Here is a 17,882-nt window from a genome sequence, read left to right as displayed (position 1 = left end):
TTTCACTTACTCATGAACACAAGTAATGCTACCAGGTAGGTGTTAAAATGTTTTGCAGAGTGAGTTCAGTAAAAAGTTCAGTATAAAGCCCCAGAAGACCTTGTTATGTAATATTCTGAATCAATTTGGTAGGTTCTGGTGCCCATATAATAATTTATAATCTGCAGGCAATACTCAAATATGGTTTCAGGCAGTGCAGTGACTGGTGTTCAGAACTTACCATTTATAAAACTGCAGCAGTTTGGAAGGCACAGTCCTGTAAGTGTCCACAATGTCTACAAACACCATGTCTCCATACCTACGGCTCTCCTCCTGTAAGGCCTTGTCCTCTTCTCTCAACCTGGCAACATGGGCTTGCTGCCTGCCAGCTCGCCCACGAAGCATTTCCTTCAGAACATCCACATCTGACAGAGACAGAATGAGAACAACACAGTGACATAAAACAGCAGAAAACTAGAGACTATATACACACACACACACACACACACCACTGACACATCCTAATCTCAGTGAAGTTGTTACCTGCATGAGAGACATCTGTCCCAAACTGTCACCTGTATAAAAGGCCACCTGCCAACAGACTCAGTGACACTCCAACATCTCCACCATGGGCAACACTAAAGAGCTGTCTATAGATGTCAGGTACAAGATCCTGTACAACATCCGAAGGATCCGACCCTTCCTCACCCGAGAGACCACCCAGGTGCTAGTGCAGTCTCTTGGTATCTCAAGGCTTGACTACTGCAACTCACTCTTGGCTGGTCTTCCCATGCAGACCATCAAGCCTCTGCAACTCATCCAGAATGCGGCAACACGACTCGTCTTCAATCTGCCCAAGTTCAGCCATGTCACCCCACTGCTGCGCTCCGTTCACTGGCTTCCTGTAGCTGCATGCATCAGATTTAAAACCCTAATGCTTGCCTACAAAGCCAAAAATTGACCAGCCCCTACCTACTTGTTGGCAATGGTGAAACAGCTCGGCTTGACCCGCCATCCTTCAAGGTGCACGGAAGACAACTGTCGAGAATGTTCTCTGTACTGGCACCCAGGTGGTGGAATGAACTCCCACTGGCTGTCTGAACAGCAGTCTCTTGCTGTCTTCAAACATAGACTGAAGACTCATCTCTTTACACAGCACTTAAATGAGCACTGAATTATAAGCTGCACTTATTTTATTGTACTGCACTGTGTATTGTAGTTTATTGTATTGCATTCAATGGCACAGAGTTCTGCGTTTCTTTTTCTCTTGGTGTCTGCAGTGACATTTTGTTTCTAGCAGTATCTGAGCTCACGACTGTCTTTTCTCTAAGCTATTGGTAACTAGCAAAGATACTTTCTCTAGATTGACAAAGCACTTCTTGTAAGTCGTTCTGGATAAGAGCGTCTGCTAAATGCTGTAAATGTAAAATTGCACCAGGGCACTGAAAATGGGTCATGGATGGGTCTTCCAGCATGACAACGACTCAAAACATACAGCCAAGGAAACAAAGGATATATATATATATATTACATAAATACACACACACTGATCAAAAAAATAAAGGGAACACTTAAACAATACAATATAACTCCAAGTAAATCAAACGTCTGTGAAATCAAACTGTCCACTTAGGAAGCAACACTGATTGACAATCAATTTCACAGCTGTTGTGCAAATGGAATAGACAACAGGTGGAAATTATTGGCAATTAGCAAGACACACTCAATAAAGGAGTGGTTCTGCAGGTGGGGACCACAGACCACTTCTCAGTACCTATGCTCTCTGGCTGATGTTTTGGTCACTTTTGAATGTTGGTGCTGCTTTCACACTCGTGGAAGCATGAGACGGACTCTCCAACCCACACAAGTGGCTCAGGTAGTGCAGCTCATCCAGGATGGCACATCAATGCGAGCTGTGGCAAGAAGGTTTGCTGTGTCTGTCAGCGTAGTGTCCAGAGGCTGGAGGCGCTACCAGGAGACAGGCCAGCACACCAGGAGACGTGGAGGAGACCGTAGGAGAGCAACAACCCAGCAGCAGGACGGCTACCTCTGCCTTTGTGCAAGGAGGAACAGGAGGAGAACTGCCAGAGCCCTGCAAAATGACCTCCAGCAGGCCACAAATGTGCATGTGTCTGCACAAACGGTTAGAAACCGACTCCATGAGGATGGTATGAGGGCCCGACGTCCACAGATGGGGGTTGTGCTCACAGCCCAAAACCGTGCAGGATGCTTGGCATTTGCCAGAGAACACCAGGATTGGCAAATTCGCCACTGGCGCCCTGTGCTCTTCACAGATGAAAGCAGGTTCACACTGAGCACATGTGACAGACGTGACAGAGTCTGGAGACGCCGTGGAGAGCGATCTGCTGCCTGCAACATCCTTCAGCATGACCGATTTGGCAGTGGGTCAGTAATGGTGTGGGGTGGCATTTCTTTGGAGGGCCGCACAGCCCTCCATGTGCTCGCCAGAGGTAGCCTGACTGCCATTAGGTACCCAGATGAGATCCTCAGATCCCTTGTGAGACCATATGCTGGGGTGGTTGGCCCTGGGTTCCTACTAATGCAGGACAATGCAGGACCTCATGTGGCTGGAGTGTGTCAGCAGTTCCTGCAAGATGAAGACATTGAAGCTATGGTCTGGTCCACCCGTTCCCCAGACCTGAATCCGATTGAGCACATCTGGGACATCATGTCTCGCTCCATCCACCAACGCCACACTGCACCACAGACTGTTGTCCAGGTCTGGGAGGAGATCCCTCAGGAGACCATCCGCCACCTCATCAGGAGCATGCCCAGGCATTGTAGGGAGGTCATACAGGCACGTAGAGGCCACACAGAATACTGAGCCTCATTTTGACTTGTTTTAAGAACATTACATCAAAGTTGGATCAGCCTGTAGTGTTTTTCCACTTTCATTTTGTGTGTGACTCCAAATCCAGGCCTCCATTAGTTAATCAATTTGATTTCCATTGATGATTTTTGTGTGATTTTGTTGTCAGCACATTCAACTTTGTATAGAACAAAGTATTCAATGAGAATATTTCGTTCATTCAGATCTAGGATGTGTTATTTGAGTGTTCCCTTTATTTTCTTTAGCAGTAAACACATATATACAGATTTGATTGATATTGGTATAAAAGTCCAAAGTATTCATTTCATGATTTAAAATTCATCAAGGGTGTCGATACACAAGCCTGAATCTCAGGACAACAACTACATAAACTACTTACTATACACTGAGAAAGTGAACCCTCCAGCCAGCCCAGGAAAACCCACCGCACTTCTGTGAGGCAAGGTGCCCTCCTCTGTCTACAAAACACAGACAAACCCTTCTTCTTATCTTTCTTATGATAAGCTAGGCAAAACCAATTACACAAACAGATACTAACTGAATGTTTAATAATAATACTGAAATATAAAAAAAGCACATGAAAATTTGCATAGCAATTAGGGCCTTCATGGTTAATCAAACCTACTTATTTATTTTACCTTTCAAAGTATGGATTGGCAATTTGCATGTGGATGCATACTGCTACTTTTTTGATTTTCAGGAGAAAGAAAAATGATCTTAGCTTATAATGAAAGTAAAAACCTTTATAAATGTATTATTTTTCCAAGTATTTTTGGGTCATTTCTTTTGGTATTAAATTTTCTAACAATGAAAAAGGCACCTGGCATTGTCAAATTATTAATAAAAAAAAGAAAGAAAATTAGATATAAAAAGGATTCATCCTGACAATGGACCTCATTCTGCTATATTTCTTTCATGAATTTGTTATGAAAGTTTTCTTAAGACCAGTTGGTGGGATAAAGCCTATTCACAATATGCCAAATTATTCTACTTATCTCTCTTAAAGTAAGAAGCACAGCCAGGGGGACACCAAGTATGCATTTTTGCCACTTAGAAAGGCTATTCATGGTTTCTGTGTTGTCTGGTTAGGTACATTTAAATCTGTTTTGTTACATTTAAGTACATTTAAATAAACAGAGATGTACTTACACATCCTAACTTGAGCACACCTCCACCATTATTGAGCTGGATCTTAGACACATTTAGAGCCATCAAGGCTGTCAAATCCTGGCTCTCCCATAGTAGAGTCCCCTCAAAACCCTGCAAATACAGAAACAGAGGTGCTTAAAATAATAGCTAGCATTTGGACTCTGTTAAAGTGCCCATTACCTGAGAAATAAATTAGTTCCATGTAGTACATAAACACTGCTAAGTTTCAAAACTTACCCCTCAGTCCATACAACCCAAATATGGAAAGTGAAAAAGTGTTTTGGATAACTGCTTTCACAATGTCAAGAAAACCAACAGATTTACATTATATCTGCCTATTTAGTCTACAGCAGTTCAGCTTAACCCACTGAAACTATTATAGGGAGTATTTCTATCTTGATTGCTTTCTGAGTGAGGCACAATAAAGGGCAGCTAATCAATATACCAGTCTTAAAGGCACAGTGACAATAACAGCCTGTTTAATTATGAGAAATAATGAGAGATTGGAAAATGGTAATATAAAAATGAATCATGAGCTTTTAGTACATAAATCCAAATTCAGGAACATTACAGGATAAGTCTGTTTTAAAATGGAAGACTACTGTCCTCAGATATCACCCGAGACTGACTATAAATCAATACAGAAAAATCAATGTAAGTGGACAGGATCCAGGTCAAACAGTAAATGTTAAAATGTCAAAAATAAGACTTGGTTGTGATGCATCACTGTCCGCAAAAGTATACTGAAAGCATGTTACAATATATTTAGTTTATATTTTAAAATATCTTAAAAACATAACACAAGGGTGTCAAACAGGCCACTTTCCACTCAGCCCAGTGTCAAGTGGGCTGAACCAAAAATAAATAAATAAAAAAATAGATTGATTACTTGATTAAATAATGAATATTTAGTAACATTGTGTTTGTTTCGTCATTTATCTGAAACGTACATACTGAATTGACAAACTGAACAAATATCACAGAAGATTACACAGTCTTTAGACATTAGATCTTTTGGTAAAGTTCAAATAATACAAATGGCTGCATACATACAAGTGCATTAAAGGGCCCATGAAAAACTGAATTGTACTCACTTTTTAAAAATAAAGTGTGCTGTAGTATGTAAACATTCTTTTGAAAAGGTATCATTTAATCCTAGTTTATCGAGTCCACACATGGAAACTAAGCTGCAAAAAGGCCAGTTTTGACTTGTATATATTTTTGTTGTGTCGCAGACGTCAGTTTACATCAGTTTAGCCCCACCCATTCACACTAACTGTAGAAGCAATATGAACTGCATCTGGAATGAGGCACAATACAGGGCAGCCAAACAACTGTATTTACGAAGTCAGGTTTAAAGGCACAATTGTTGGCAGCCAAAGAAATTCTTAAGATTGAAATCTAACATTTTACTTTTAAGTTCACCTGAGTAATTAGGAAGACAAATGGGGGATATATATAGCCAAATTCCCTCAATCATCCATCTTTATGAGAAAGACCAGAAAATACAACAATGATTATGTACAATAAGAGATTGTTGAGCTACACAAATCAGGTTACAAGAAAATCATTAAACTGTATAAAATGTTTATGGAAATTTTAAGCATATGCCGATAGGAAGACATATGTCTGTACTGACCCCATGCATAGTGAGGAGGATGGAATGATTGGACAAAGAATTACCAAGGATCACAGATGGGGAACTGCAGAAATTATTTAGGTCTTAGGGTCAGAACATCTCCCAAACCAAAACCAAACACCATTTAATCACAAGTTGTTCGGGGGGTGGGGGATTGCCAGAAGGAGGCATCTACTGTTAGGAGTTGTAAGGAGCAGACGTGATTTAAGGCTGCAAAAACTTGTTGGGAAAGAAGTTATTGCATCACTAGCACATGTTCACAGGAGAACAGATCGCCGATCACTCTACTCAAAAGGGGAACTTATAACTCCACGTTTCAGACGTTGCTAAAGTACATTTGGCTACTCATATCACTTCTTGATCCCCCCTTCTCTAATCATGTATAAAAAAAACTTGGAAGTGCACCCTCTTGTGGCGACAGCAGAGTACTGTTGCTTTCCTTGCAGTAGAGAACACCAGCTAGAACGTGTGAGAATGCTGAATATCTTTTGAATATCTGTCGAACATTTCTTATGGTTCTATCAAGGAAAGTTATATCGCAATAATCATCATTATCGTTTTATTGCCCAGCCCAAATGAATTTTAAATGTATTTGGTTTTATTTTTAGAGTGTATTCTGGAAAGGGTTGTGACTTATTGTGTTCTCATAACAAACCACTGTGCTGCTTAGTTGCCAAAATATGTGGGTGTTGGGATTTGGTGCATAAGTGTCATTAAAATTTCCCTGGACATGAACTGACATTTCACTGGCCATAAAATTGGAAAAAAAAGAATAGAGAACTCAGTCTGTTACTAATGATGTTTTAAATGTTGGATCGTCCTTTCTCAAACCCCCACCTTGGGCAAAATGAACTGCTCTACAGCTTTATACCAGATCCCCTCCACATAGGTCCCTGGGCTCAGAGCAGTGAAAGAAGCAGTCACGACAGCTTTCTGCAATGAAAGACACACACATACAGCCCAATTAAGCCTAACAGGCAACCATGGTAAAAAGTACAATGTGCTAAACAAATTTAAGACATAAATACACAACAAGGAGCGAAATATCTGACATAACATGCAATTACAAAGCTATTCAGGTCAGCAAACTGAATCAAATGCCACCACTTGTTTATCTGTAGAGATTGTGATAACATTTTTTTTTTGAGTGTTAGGGCACCTCCTAAAGGCCAATCTAGACCACATTTTGCAAACCCCTTCAAAGTCTCAAGGTATACAATAGTTTTGAGATGATCGGATGAACGACTGAGGAGTTATAGACATTTCAGCTAGCAATGCCATGGTGATTAATAGAAAGTGTGACATCATAGTGAGTAAAGAAATCATTTTTAAAATAATTATTTACCTAGAGATGTCAGAGTATTTCCAGACCAAATTTGTAAAGTTTGGTTCAAAATCCAGAGACTAGTTAAAAAGTATGTTTTTCAAAGAGTTAACGATAACATTTTTTTAATGAACTTGTAACTGGAAATTTGTTTGCCACAATGTAGCATAAAAGATTGTCATAGATAATAAATAAATAATATGTACATGAAACGTGATACTTATGAATATCTTTTGAAACTTCATTGGTGGCTACATCAGTTTCATCATAATTGGTCAATGTTAAGCCTGTCAAAGCCCAGCTAAATGTTGATTAGCTAATAGTCTATGGACTTATGGTTTGGTCTGGGCAATTCGTTTTAGGGAAGAAAAAGAATAATAAAAATGATAGCCACAAGAGGCGATTTGTGCGGTCTAAGCTTGCTTTGCAACTTTGCGCAACATTTCTATTTTGGCCATGACCCTCCTTGACCCTCCTACATGTCAGTGAAGACTCATACATATATATTAACTTTAATCGTCACTAAAAAATGTACAGCTTTCAAATGCTGCCATGCATCTTAAAATACTACAGTAAATGGACCTTATCTTTCATATGTTCACAGACACGTTTTTTTTTTGTTAACCTATTGGAAATGGTTACATTATGTGTGTTGAACTGGGCTCATAAGACAATCAGATGGGGTACAAATGAGCTGATCTGGTAACTTTAGCTGCCAGTTACTTTAAAATGCTGTTGTAGTTCATCTTTGATATGTTCATAGTATAAAAAACATTAAATGAAAAGTTGCTGTTGTGGTTGGTAATACTGATTTTATGAATTCTTCAAACTGACTTATGAGTCAATTAGATGGGGTGCAAATACACCAACATAATGAACCGATTTGGCAATCTTAGCAGTAGATGACTAACGTGCTGCAGTAGAATGACTTCTTCAGTTTGTGCATAATATGACAGACATTGAAGCAATATCTGATGTGTTTTTGGGGTTTTATATATACATACACACACATACATACACATATATGAAATAATTGTTTTATAGTGTGATGAATTTGCATATATGCTCACCATGTGGAATGATTGTTTTTAGTGATCCCTATTGCCCTACACCTACTAAACTTTGCACCTTGTTTCAGTGTTGGACATTGGACAGGAATACCAAGTTTGGGGTCAATCTGAAAATGCCTTGTCATAGCACTACTGTCATGAAAATATGTATAAATCACACTTACTGGCAAAATTTAGTCAAACACATTTAAAGGCAAAGTGGTATAGTCTGAACACGAGTATTTTGTCAACATTTGAATACATTAATGTAAACTGAGCAAAAGATATGTTAATTTAACATCATTTCTATATAATCACATGTAGCGCCCCCCTGGAGGTCAGGTTTGACCACAATTGGCCCTACTCACAATTGGCCCACTTCCTCAGAGTGTTATTCTGTACGTCTGTACCAATTCATCAATCAGACAATGTACGTCTGAATGACACATAACAGTTGTAAAACCTTTGAGCAGGTGGATATCACTGACATGTTCCACATTTGCTTTGCGAAAAAGTCAAGATTTTTTTTTGATAATAATTTACTTTCAGACTCCAGTCTTTGGTTTATGACCAATTTTGAGGTGATAAGGTGTAAACAACTGTATGACTAGTTCAACATATGTCAAATTGAAACAATGCACATTTATTGAAAAAAGGTGATATTTAGTAATGGATTTGCATTTGCAAAGTTGTCAGGTTCATGTTAAAGCATTATTTGATACTAACTGCATGTTTATCCTCTGTACAGTATAAGACTTTCTAATTTTAGTGTTTTAAAACATGAGCAGCACCCACCAGTGGCCATTACCTGTCATACTTCAATGGGTAATAGAAAGTCCATATCTAGATTTTAAGGCTGTCAAACAGCTGCTGAAATCTGATTGGTCGATGGTAGCCATGTTTTTTTTCCCAAATATGACATCAGTCTCATAGATACTGATCCAGGACAGCACATTGCAGCATCATGGCAATATTCATGTGTATTGGACAACCTTTGGTTCCGCAACTTCTTTGTTATAGCACCACCTACCGGTGCAGTTACACCAAACTCTGTCAATCCTCTACTACCGTCATAGTGTATATGCTTATGAAGTTTTGTAACAATTGGTAAATGCGTTTGAGTTATAGCTGTATATGCATGATTTTTGAAATTTGAGCTCCACTCATTTTTGGGTGGGGTCTGGACAATATACAGTGATGAAATAGTTTAGCTTCTTAGGATTCCAGTGATCACAGATTTGTGCAGACTGCGCGAAAACTCAGGGACTAGTTTGCACTCAGAAATTTGTGTGATTTTGCATAATATGCAAATTCTCTCAAAATCTATAGATTTTTAATATGGGCAAAATACACTATATTGCCAAAGGTATTCGCTCATCAATCTAAATAATTGAATTCAGGTGCTCCAAGCACTTCCATGGCCACAGGTGTATAAAACCAAGCACTTAGGCATGCAGACTTCTACAAATATTTGTGAAAGAAAGAGTTGCTCTCAGGAGCTCAGGGAATTCCAGCACGGTACCATGATAGGATGCCACAAGTCTGGTCATGAAATTTTCTCACTACTCAATATTGCACAGTCAACTGTCAGTGGTATTATAACAAAGTGGAAGCATTTGGGAACGTCAGCAACTCAGCCACCCTGCCGAGCAGCTGCATCCAAGCCTTACATCACCACGCGCAATGCAAAGTGTCAAATGCAGTGGTGTAAAGTTCTAGAGCAGTGGAGACGTGTTCTCTGTAGTGACGAATCACGCTTCTCCATCTGGCAATCCAGTGGACAAGTCTGGGTTTGGCTGTTGCAAGGAGAACAGTACTTGTCTGACTGCATTGTGCCAAGTGTAAAGTTTGGTGAAAGGGGACTATGGTGTGGGATTGTTTTGTAGGAGTTGGGCTCTGCCTCTTAGTTCCAGTGAAATGAACTCCTAATGCTTCAGCAGACCAAGAGATTTTGGACAATTTCATGCTCCTAATTTTGTGGGAACAGTTTGGGGATGGCCCCTTCTTGGTCCCCTATAAAGATGTTGGTGAGCTAATTTGGAGTGCTGACCTCAATCTGAAAGAACACCTTTGAGATGAATTAGAGCAGAGACTGCGAGCCAGGCCTTCTCATCCAACATCAGTGTCTGACCTCAAAAATGCGCTTCTGGAAGAATGGTCAAAAATTCCCATAAACACTTTCATAAACCTTCTTGAAAGCCTTGCCAGAAAAGTTGAAGCTGTTATATCTACAAAGGGTGGGCAGACATATTAAACCCTATGGATTAAGAATGGGATGTCACTCAAGTTCATAATGAATGTGAAGGCAGACAAGCGAATACTGTTGGAAATATAGTGTAGCTGTTTTGTGGGCCATGACATATCTAGTCAAGAGAAGAACGAATTTTGTCTCAGACAAAAACAGTATGTTTTTGTATGACAGAGGTACAGAATCACAGGCCCTAAACCTAAAAAGCTCTGCTGTAGCGCCACCATCAGGCAGACTGTGCTGAGCTCAAGTGCCTGATTAGTGGGAGGGACTACTAGATATAGACCAACGACTTATGGTTTGGTCTACATGATTTGTTTTAGCGGAGGAAAAAAAAAAGAATAAGAAAAATCCTAACAAATACAATAGGCCTTTTATAGCACATTTTACAAACCCATAGGCGCATTACATAGCCCCCCCCCCAAAAAAAAATAATAATAAAGAATAAAGAGAACAAAGGAAGGTTTTTAGAATAGCAGATTCACTTACATCCTTGACACACACGTCATTTACTAAGATTGACCACGATCTCTTTGAATATTCTTTCAATGTGTACATATGTGTTAGATCTATCCACTCAAGGAAGGGGACCAACTGACAACTGATGTTACAAAAAGTTCTTCTGCATCTTACATGCAATTATGTGTTTTCACCAAAGAGTTCTCCCTCATAGTGTAGCTTTAAGTGCTTCAATTAATAGATTTTATTCAAAAGTATAGAAGTTTCCAAGCAAAATGCAGTATCAGTATTGGCAGATACTTACCTTTAAAACATTGGTATTGACATTAGAAATTAGCAAGTGGTATCATGTAATCTATATTCAATCATGATATATCGCTGTTGTCGGAACAAAACCTTGTATCTCCAAAAAGGCAACTTTACAGAAGGAAAAAACCTATTTTACTTTTAATGTAAGTCAAAGGAACCAGACGTTTTTCCAAGTAATTCTGGGCCAATTATTCTGGTCCACTCATCATAAAAACAACGTAAAGGACAAGAGTTTTCAACATTTCCAAATTATGTCCAAAACTGAAAAACGTGAAAAATGGAGATACAAGGTTTTGTTCCGAGAGCAGCTATACGGTGTGTATAATGAAAATAAGTATTACCATATAGTATTGAGAATGATGTTATATTTTTTGCTGTATTTAATATTTTTATAAGCTTCAACTGCTATCATAATGTCATAGTATTCTTACCTCCTGCTCCACTTGGAATAACTTCACTGTGACATTGCCCCTGAAATGGTGCTGTGCTCCACCAGAGAAGACACCCAACTGTGTGATGACCACAGAGTGGAGGACCTTGAAGTCCAAACTAATGGCCGAGACATCAGACAGCACCAAAACAGAGGCATCAGGCACACTTAGGACAGCCATGTCCTGTCCTGCAACTGAAAATGAAAGTTGGTTTCGGTCATTCAGTTCTGTACACACAAAAAATGCCAAAAAGCTTTTTGTTTCCCTTAAGAATCTTTCAATGGATAGAATCTTTGTAGATGAGATGTGTGAGTATGAAGGATCTTTTTCACACTCAAAACCCAGGACATTATCAGAGTACTTTTACTAGTAATATCTGGGCTTTGCATCATTCACACTAGGGATGTTAATGATTAAATGCTTACCCGATAAATACATAAGTGTTCTTATATTGTTCTAAATTAAATGTGTGACCCAACAACTAATATTTGAATAGGAGGGTTTTTCCATTCATCTTGAGGACCGTTTAGGAATTGCACACGAGGACACAGGACTGCCACTTGTTTTTTGGTAGCCCTACTCAGTGATGCACACATCCAAGCTATCCGTCGACTTCAGAGAGTTTTTACCAATAGTGCCAAAGCTGCTGATAAAAGGACAGAGCTAAAAACATATTAAATGTAGTTTACATAATATTTTGGTAGCTACAGACCGAAGTGATATGATGAAAATTTATGGTTTTCTACTCTGTCAATGACCAAGAATCAACATCCAGACATTAGGTGGAGTTCAAGCCTGATCCATGCTCATGTAAATATTTTCGAGTTTCTCAACAAAACTGACTAGAATATTTAGCCGCATGACATAGTACTAAAGTAGGCTAAAACTGTCTTGCCATGTCTTGACATCTTGTTGATTGTAGCTGTAAGCTACAACCTACAAATGTGTTTGTTAGCTAATGATTATGCTACATAGTTATTCACATGACAAAAAAGCCTAGAAGTTGCGAGCTATTAACTTTATGGTGATTATTTTTTTACATAATATCAATACAAGTTTTTAAGCAAGCCCTAATGAGGTCAGATTGTTAACCTGGGCTAATTACATTAAATGTATGCAAGTAGACTACATTACATTACTGTCATATCTGTTTGGTTTGACTGTTGATGCATTGATGCATGTGAATGCATGTGAATGCATTCACATATGACAGTTCTAATAAAATGTCCTGGTGAAAAGGATGCAACAACCTTGGCATGAAAAGCCAAAAGCTGCTTTATTTCTGAATTATGTACACAAATACATAGCCTTCAAAGCCCCTGTCTACTTATCTTCTATTATCCTATATTATAGGCGTTTTCTGTTGAATTTGAGTTGGGCAGTACTAAATTTGGCATGTGTGTGTGTGTATGTGTATGTATGTATATATATATGTATATACACACACACACACACACACACACGTACATACATACATTATGTGTATATATATATATATATACACACACATACACATATATATATATATATATATATATATATATATATATATACATACACACATATATATACACATATAGATATATACATACATACATATATATACATACATATATATATATATATACATATATACATATGTGTATATATATATATATATATATATATATATATATATATATATATATATATATATATATATACACACATATAGTAAGCGATCTGGGGATCTTGACCATCAAACTATATATTTTTTTGGGGATCTTGCCCTTCCAACTATAGGTTATTAAATGGAATTTAAAAGGTAATTTAAATGGTATTTTAAAAGAATCAGAAATATATGCCAGTGTGGAGATGTTCTTTTGTGCCTAGAGCTTATCTGAATCAAGGTTGAACTCGAGTAGGTCAGGCTCTACTCCAATTCACACACACCCACACCCACCTACATACACGTACATATATGTACCTAAGTCAAGTCAAGAGGCTTTTATTGTCATTCCACCTATGTACAAGTACACAGTGGAGTGAAATTATGTTCCTCCAGAAACAACACGGTGCAACAAGGAACAAAAAGTACAAAGTTCGAACATGCAGACGTCGTGTGCAAACAAAAAATTAAACTAGAAACAATAAATACAATGAATTAAACAGACAGACACAGTAAACAGACAGGACAGTGCAGCACCGACACAGCACTCATTCTGGACATGAGGTAGTGGAATAAGGTGCAGAGACATTAACATGTTGTGGTCTGTGAGTCCCGCAGTCAGATGGCATACATAAAAACAGCAGTTACTGAAGTAGAAAAAACCTGAGTAAAACAGTGAAAACACAGTGTAACAGCAATGTTCCAGACAGTGCAAGTAGAGCATCAAAAGAGTGTGTATGTGGAGTATGTATGTGGGGGGGGTGAGGGTTAGCTCAGTCCTCGTGAGTTAAAAAACCTGATTGCTTGAGTAATAAAGCTGTTGCACAGTCTGGCAGTGGTGGCATGGATACTCCGGTGCCTTCTGCCAGACGGCAGCAGTGGAAAAAAGTCCATATGAGGTCTGGATGGGGTCATCCACAATGCTAGTGGCTTTCCGGATACAACGTGTGGTGTACATGTCTATGATGGAGAGGAGAGAGCACGATGAACTTCTCAGCTGTTCTCACTACACGCTGTAGGGTCTTGTGCTATGAGGCGGTGCAATTCCCAAACCAAGCGATGATGCAGCCGGATGCTCAGGATGCTCTCCACAGTCCCCCTGTAGAACATGGTAAGGATGGAAGGGGGGAAATGAGCCTTCTTCAGTCTCCGCAGGAAGCAGAGGTGCTGCTGGGCTCTCTTGGCTATGGAGTTGGTGTTGAGGGACCAGGTGAGGTTCTCTGTGATGCGTACACCAAGGAACTTGGTGCTCCTGACGATTTCCACAGCAGAGCCAATGATGTTCAGTAGGGGGTGGTCACCTTGCACTCTTCGGAAGTCAACAACCATCTCACACAACCGTTTTGTCTACATTCAGAGACAGGTTGTTGGCTCCGCACAAGTCCGTTAGCTGCTGCACCTCCTCTCTGTATGCTGACTCGTTGTTCTTGCTCATCAGACCCACCACAGTCGTGTCATCAGCAAACTTTTGGCAGATGTTACAGACAAATGAAAACAAAGACAAACGGACTAAAAGACAAGTTTTTACAATAGGGCTATAGCTCTGTTAAACACAAACATGTGACTGATCGGGTTATGGTGCAATGCCATACTGTGCAATTAACAGTTCATTTCAATGGGCCAGTGCAATTTATAACTGGAAAAAAATTCAAGTTTGATGGGTCATGTGCAATCGTCCTTTTTGTTTACGTCTTGCTGAGTGTAAATTTGTATAGTATTTAGGTTATTTTATTTTCCTCTTTCTACTTTTTTTTTTTTACACCAAGAACAGGGGGTTTGTATTTCAATTTCATTGTGCAAGTGTACGAGTACAATGTGCAATGACAATAAAGTTCATTCATTCATTGATGATGTAATTTGAGCTGTACTTTGCAGTACGGTTGCGAGTCAGTAGAGTGAACAGCAGTGGACTCAGCACACAGCCCTGAGGAGCACCAGTGCTCAGTGTGGTGGCACTGGAGATGTTAGTTCCTATCCTGACTAACTGAGGTCTCTCAGATAGGAAATCCAGGATCCAGTTACAGAGGGAAGTGTTCAGGCCCAGCAGGCTCAGTTTTCCAATAAGCTGCTGAGGAATGATGGTATTGAACGTTGAACTGAAGTCTATGAACAGTAGGTGTCTTTACTGCCAAGGTTGGAGAGAGCCAGGTGGAGTGTGGTGGAGATGGCGTCGTCTGTTGAGCGGTTGGGGTGATATGCAATTTGCAGTGGGTCCAGTGAAGGAGGAAGCACATTGGAATGACTGCAGTACTCAGAGAGATGCTGAATATGTCCATGAGAACATCCGCCAGCTGTGCAGTGCATTCTCTGAGCACTCTGCCTGGTATGCTGTCGGATCCTGGTGCTTTTCGTGGGTTGACTCTGTGTAGAGTTCTCCGCACATCAGCAGCAGACAACCACAGTACTAGTTTACTTGGAGGAGGTGTGGTTTTCCTCACCGTCGTGCCGTTCTGTGCATGTCTGGAAGGGAGGCATCACTGTCACAAGCAGGTGGAGGTGACTTGTAGTTGGTGATGGCCTGGATGCCCTGCCACATGCGCCGTGTGTCAGCAGTGTTTTGAAAATGATCATGGATTTTCTTTGAGTAGGCACACACCGAGAGAGCTTGGTTCTTGCCCCTCTGTGGCATGCTTTGTCGCTTGACTTGAAAGCCTTGTCACGGGTTCTCAGCAGCATGCGCATCTCTGCAGTCATCCATAGTTTCTGGTTGGGGTGATGCGTTTGGAGACAGTAACAACATCAATGCACTTACTGATGTAGCCAGTCACTGATTCTGTGTACTCCTCCAGGTTGATGGAGTCACCGGTAGTTGCTGTTACTCTGAACATCTCCCAGTCAATGTGCTCAAAACAGTCCTGAAGGGCAGGTTGCTTCTGGTCTGGTTTGGTATGTCTGATGAATGGTCTGTATGCTGGAATGAGCATCACAGAGATGTGGTCTGAGTAGCTGTAGTGGGGGCAGGGCTCAGCCCTGTATGCACCAGGGATGTTTGGGTAAACAAGATCCAGCACGTTAGCCCCACGGGTTGCAAATCCACATACTAATGAAATTTGGGGAGTACTGACTTCAGATTGGCATGGTTGGATTCACTGGCAACAATAAACAATCCGTCTGGGTTTGTGTTCTGGAGGTCGCTGATAACGCTGTACAGCTTGTTCAGTGCAACGGTAGCATTAGCACTGGGAGCTATATACATCACTATTATATACAGTGAACTTAGCTCTCTAGGCAAATAAAATGGCCTGGCTCTGACAATCACAAACTCCACCAGCTGTGATCAGTGCCTGGAGACTAGCGCTGCGTTTTTACACCATTCAGTGTTGATGTAAACACACAGGCCTCCACCTCGAGTCTTACCACACAGCTCAGCGTCTCTGTCTGCACGGAAGCACAACAAGTTGTCGAGCTGAATGTCTGGAGTGGAGCTTATCATCCTCGTCTCCGTAAAAACAAAAACACAGCAGTCTCTGAACTCACGCAGGGCAGCCCGCTGAATCTGGAGATAGTCCAGTTTATTCTCCAAGGAATAAACGTTAAGTGAAGATGAGCGATGGAATGGCTGGTCGTGTGGGGTTAGCCATTAGCCTAGTGTGTACGCTGGCTTGCTTGCCTAGCTTCTACCTCCTCGCGCATTGCTTTCAGCCAGCAGGCTCACGCAGCGCCAGGGATTGTAGCAGCCCTAGCTCTTCCCGCAGTTCGCTTGGAAGCAGAGATCGTGGCTGATTTCTCAGCTGTAGCAGGCTCTGGCGATGGTATATGATGGTGCTGGTTGAAACAATCATGATATCTAGTTTTGGTCGGGTTACATGATAGACAGTAAACAAAAATAGCAAAGAAGTACTGTTTTGCTATTCCTCAAGTGACTGCTGCAGCTACACGCCGCTGGAAGATGTTTATGTGAAAACCTACCCACACACAGATTAGAGGGGTGACTATCACTCCAATTGACGACATTTAGATGCTTATTGACGAGGAGTGTCTGTCTGGTGGGGGTTATTAGTTAGCCTCCAGGCAAAGAAACCTCTAATCTATCTTTACGATTTTCAAGGCTGTTTCCTTGTCACGTACAACTTTAGGCTCCATTAAGTGTGCACATCCAACACACACACATACATCCAATAAGTCTGCGCATCGTACACACGTACACACACACACACACACACACACACACACACACACACACACACACACACCTTTACCTCAATTGATTACACTTTAGTTTAGGTAGCATAAAAATCAGGTATTACAATGTTCTTAGGTGTATTACAATGTATGTTTTCTGAGTGTAGAGTTGGGTCGTTCATCTCTGTAGGCCCTGACAAAGAGTGCTCTGGCTAATGCTGATTGGGTGACGGTCACTTCAGATACGCAGGGTTGTTATAAATTCTTTTGGTAAAACCAGGCAGGAGCACAGAGAGTTGAGACTTGGAGAGATAAGCGGGAACTCATTGTCTTGGGAGAAAGAGCGAACCTGAGTCCACACTCAGGTTTACTGGGGTGATGGGTGCCCTAAAAGCTCTCCAGCCTATTTCTTCCATTTTATTTCATTTTTCTTGAATTTTTCATATTTAGCATGACTTTTCTGTCTTGATTTATATTTTTCATATTTCCTTCATCATCATAAACACTGTTTTGTCCAGCGTTTTCATCCAACAAACTGGCAAAATTCCTTTTGGACTCCAGTTGTTTTTTTTTTACACCACAACAGACATATATATATATTTTTTGCATTATATCTTTTTCATTATGTATACATTTGAAACAATGTTCACAGGGACATTAAGACTGTCAAAGAT

General features: G+C 40.3%; 1 protein-coding gene across 4 annotated transcripts in view; it reads right to left on the bottom strand.

The window, feature by feature from the left end:
• b3galnt2 (beta-1,3-N-acetylgalactosaminyltransferase 2) overlaps nt 1-17,882 on the bottom strand; it is a 44,545-nt gene that overhangs the window by 20,809 nt on the left and 5,854 nt on the right. For 3 of the 4 annotated variants that reach the window (XM_017722801.2, XM_017722800.2, XM_017722804.2), the window contains 5 exons: nt 11,439-11,632; nt 6,456-6,551; nt 3,980-4,090; nt 3,210-3,288; nt 221-404 (listed from right to left, as the gene is read on the bottom strand). In XM_017722801.2, coding sequence (XP_017578290.1) covers nt 221-404; nt 3,210-3,288; nt 3,980-4,090; nt 6,456-6,551; nt 11,439-11,632 — 664 coding nt within the window. The remainder of the gene's footprint in view (nt 1-220; nt 405-3,209; nt 3,289-3,979; nt 4,091-6,455; nt 6,552-11,438; nt 11,633-17,882) is intronic. The other variant, XM_017722802.2, reaches the window with a different exon arrangement.

This window comes from Pygocentrus nattereri, chromosome 5 (genome assembly GCF_015220715.1).
Source record: "Pygocentrus nattereri isolate fPygNat1 chromosome 5, fPygNat1.pri, whole genome shotgun sequence".
NCBI classification, from domain to species: Eukaryota; Metazoa; Chordata; class Actinopteri; order Characiformes; family Serrasalmidae; genus Pygocentrus; species Pygocentrus nattereri.
Note: the sequence above shows the minus strand (reverse complement) of the source record. Positions and strands in the feature narration are given on the sequence as shown.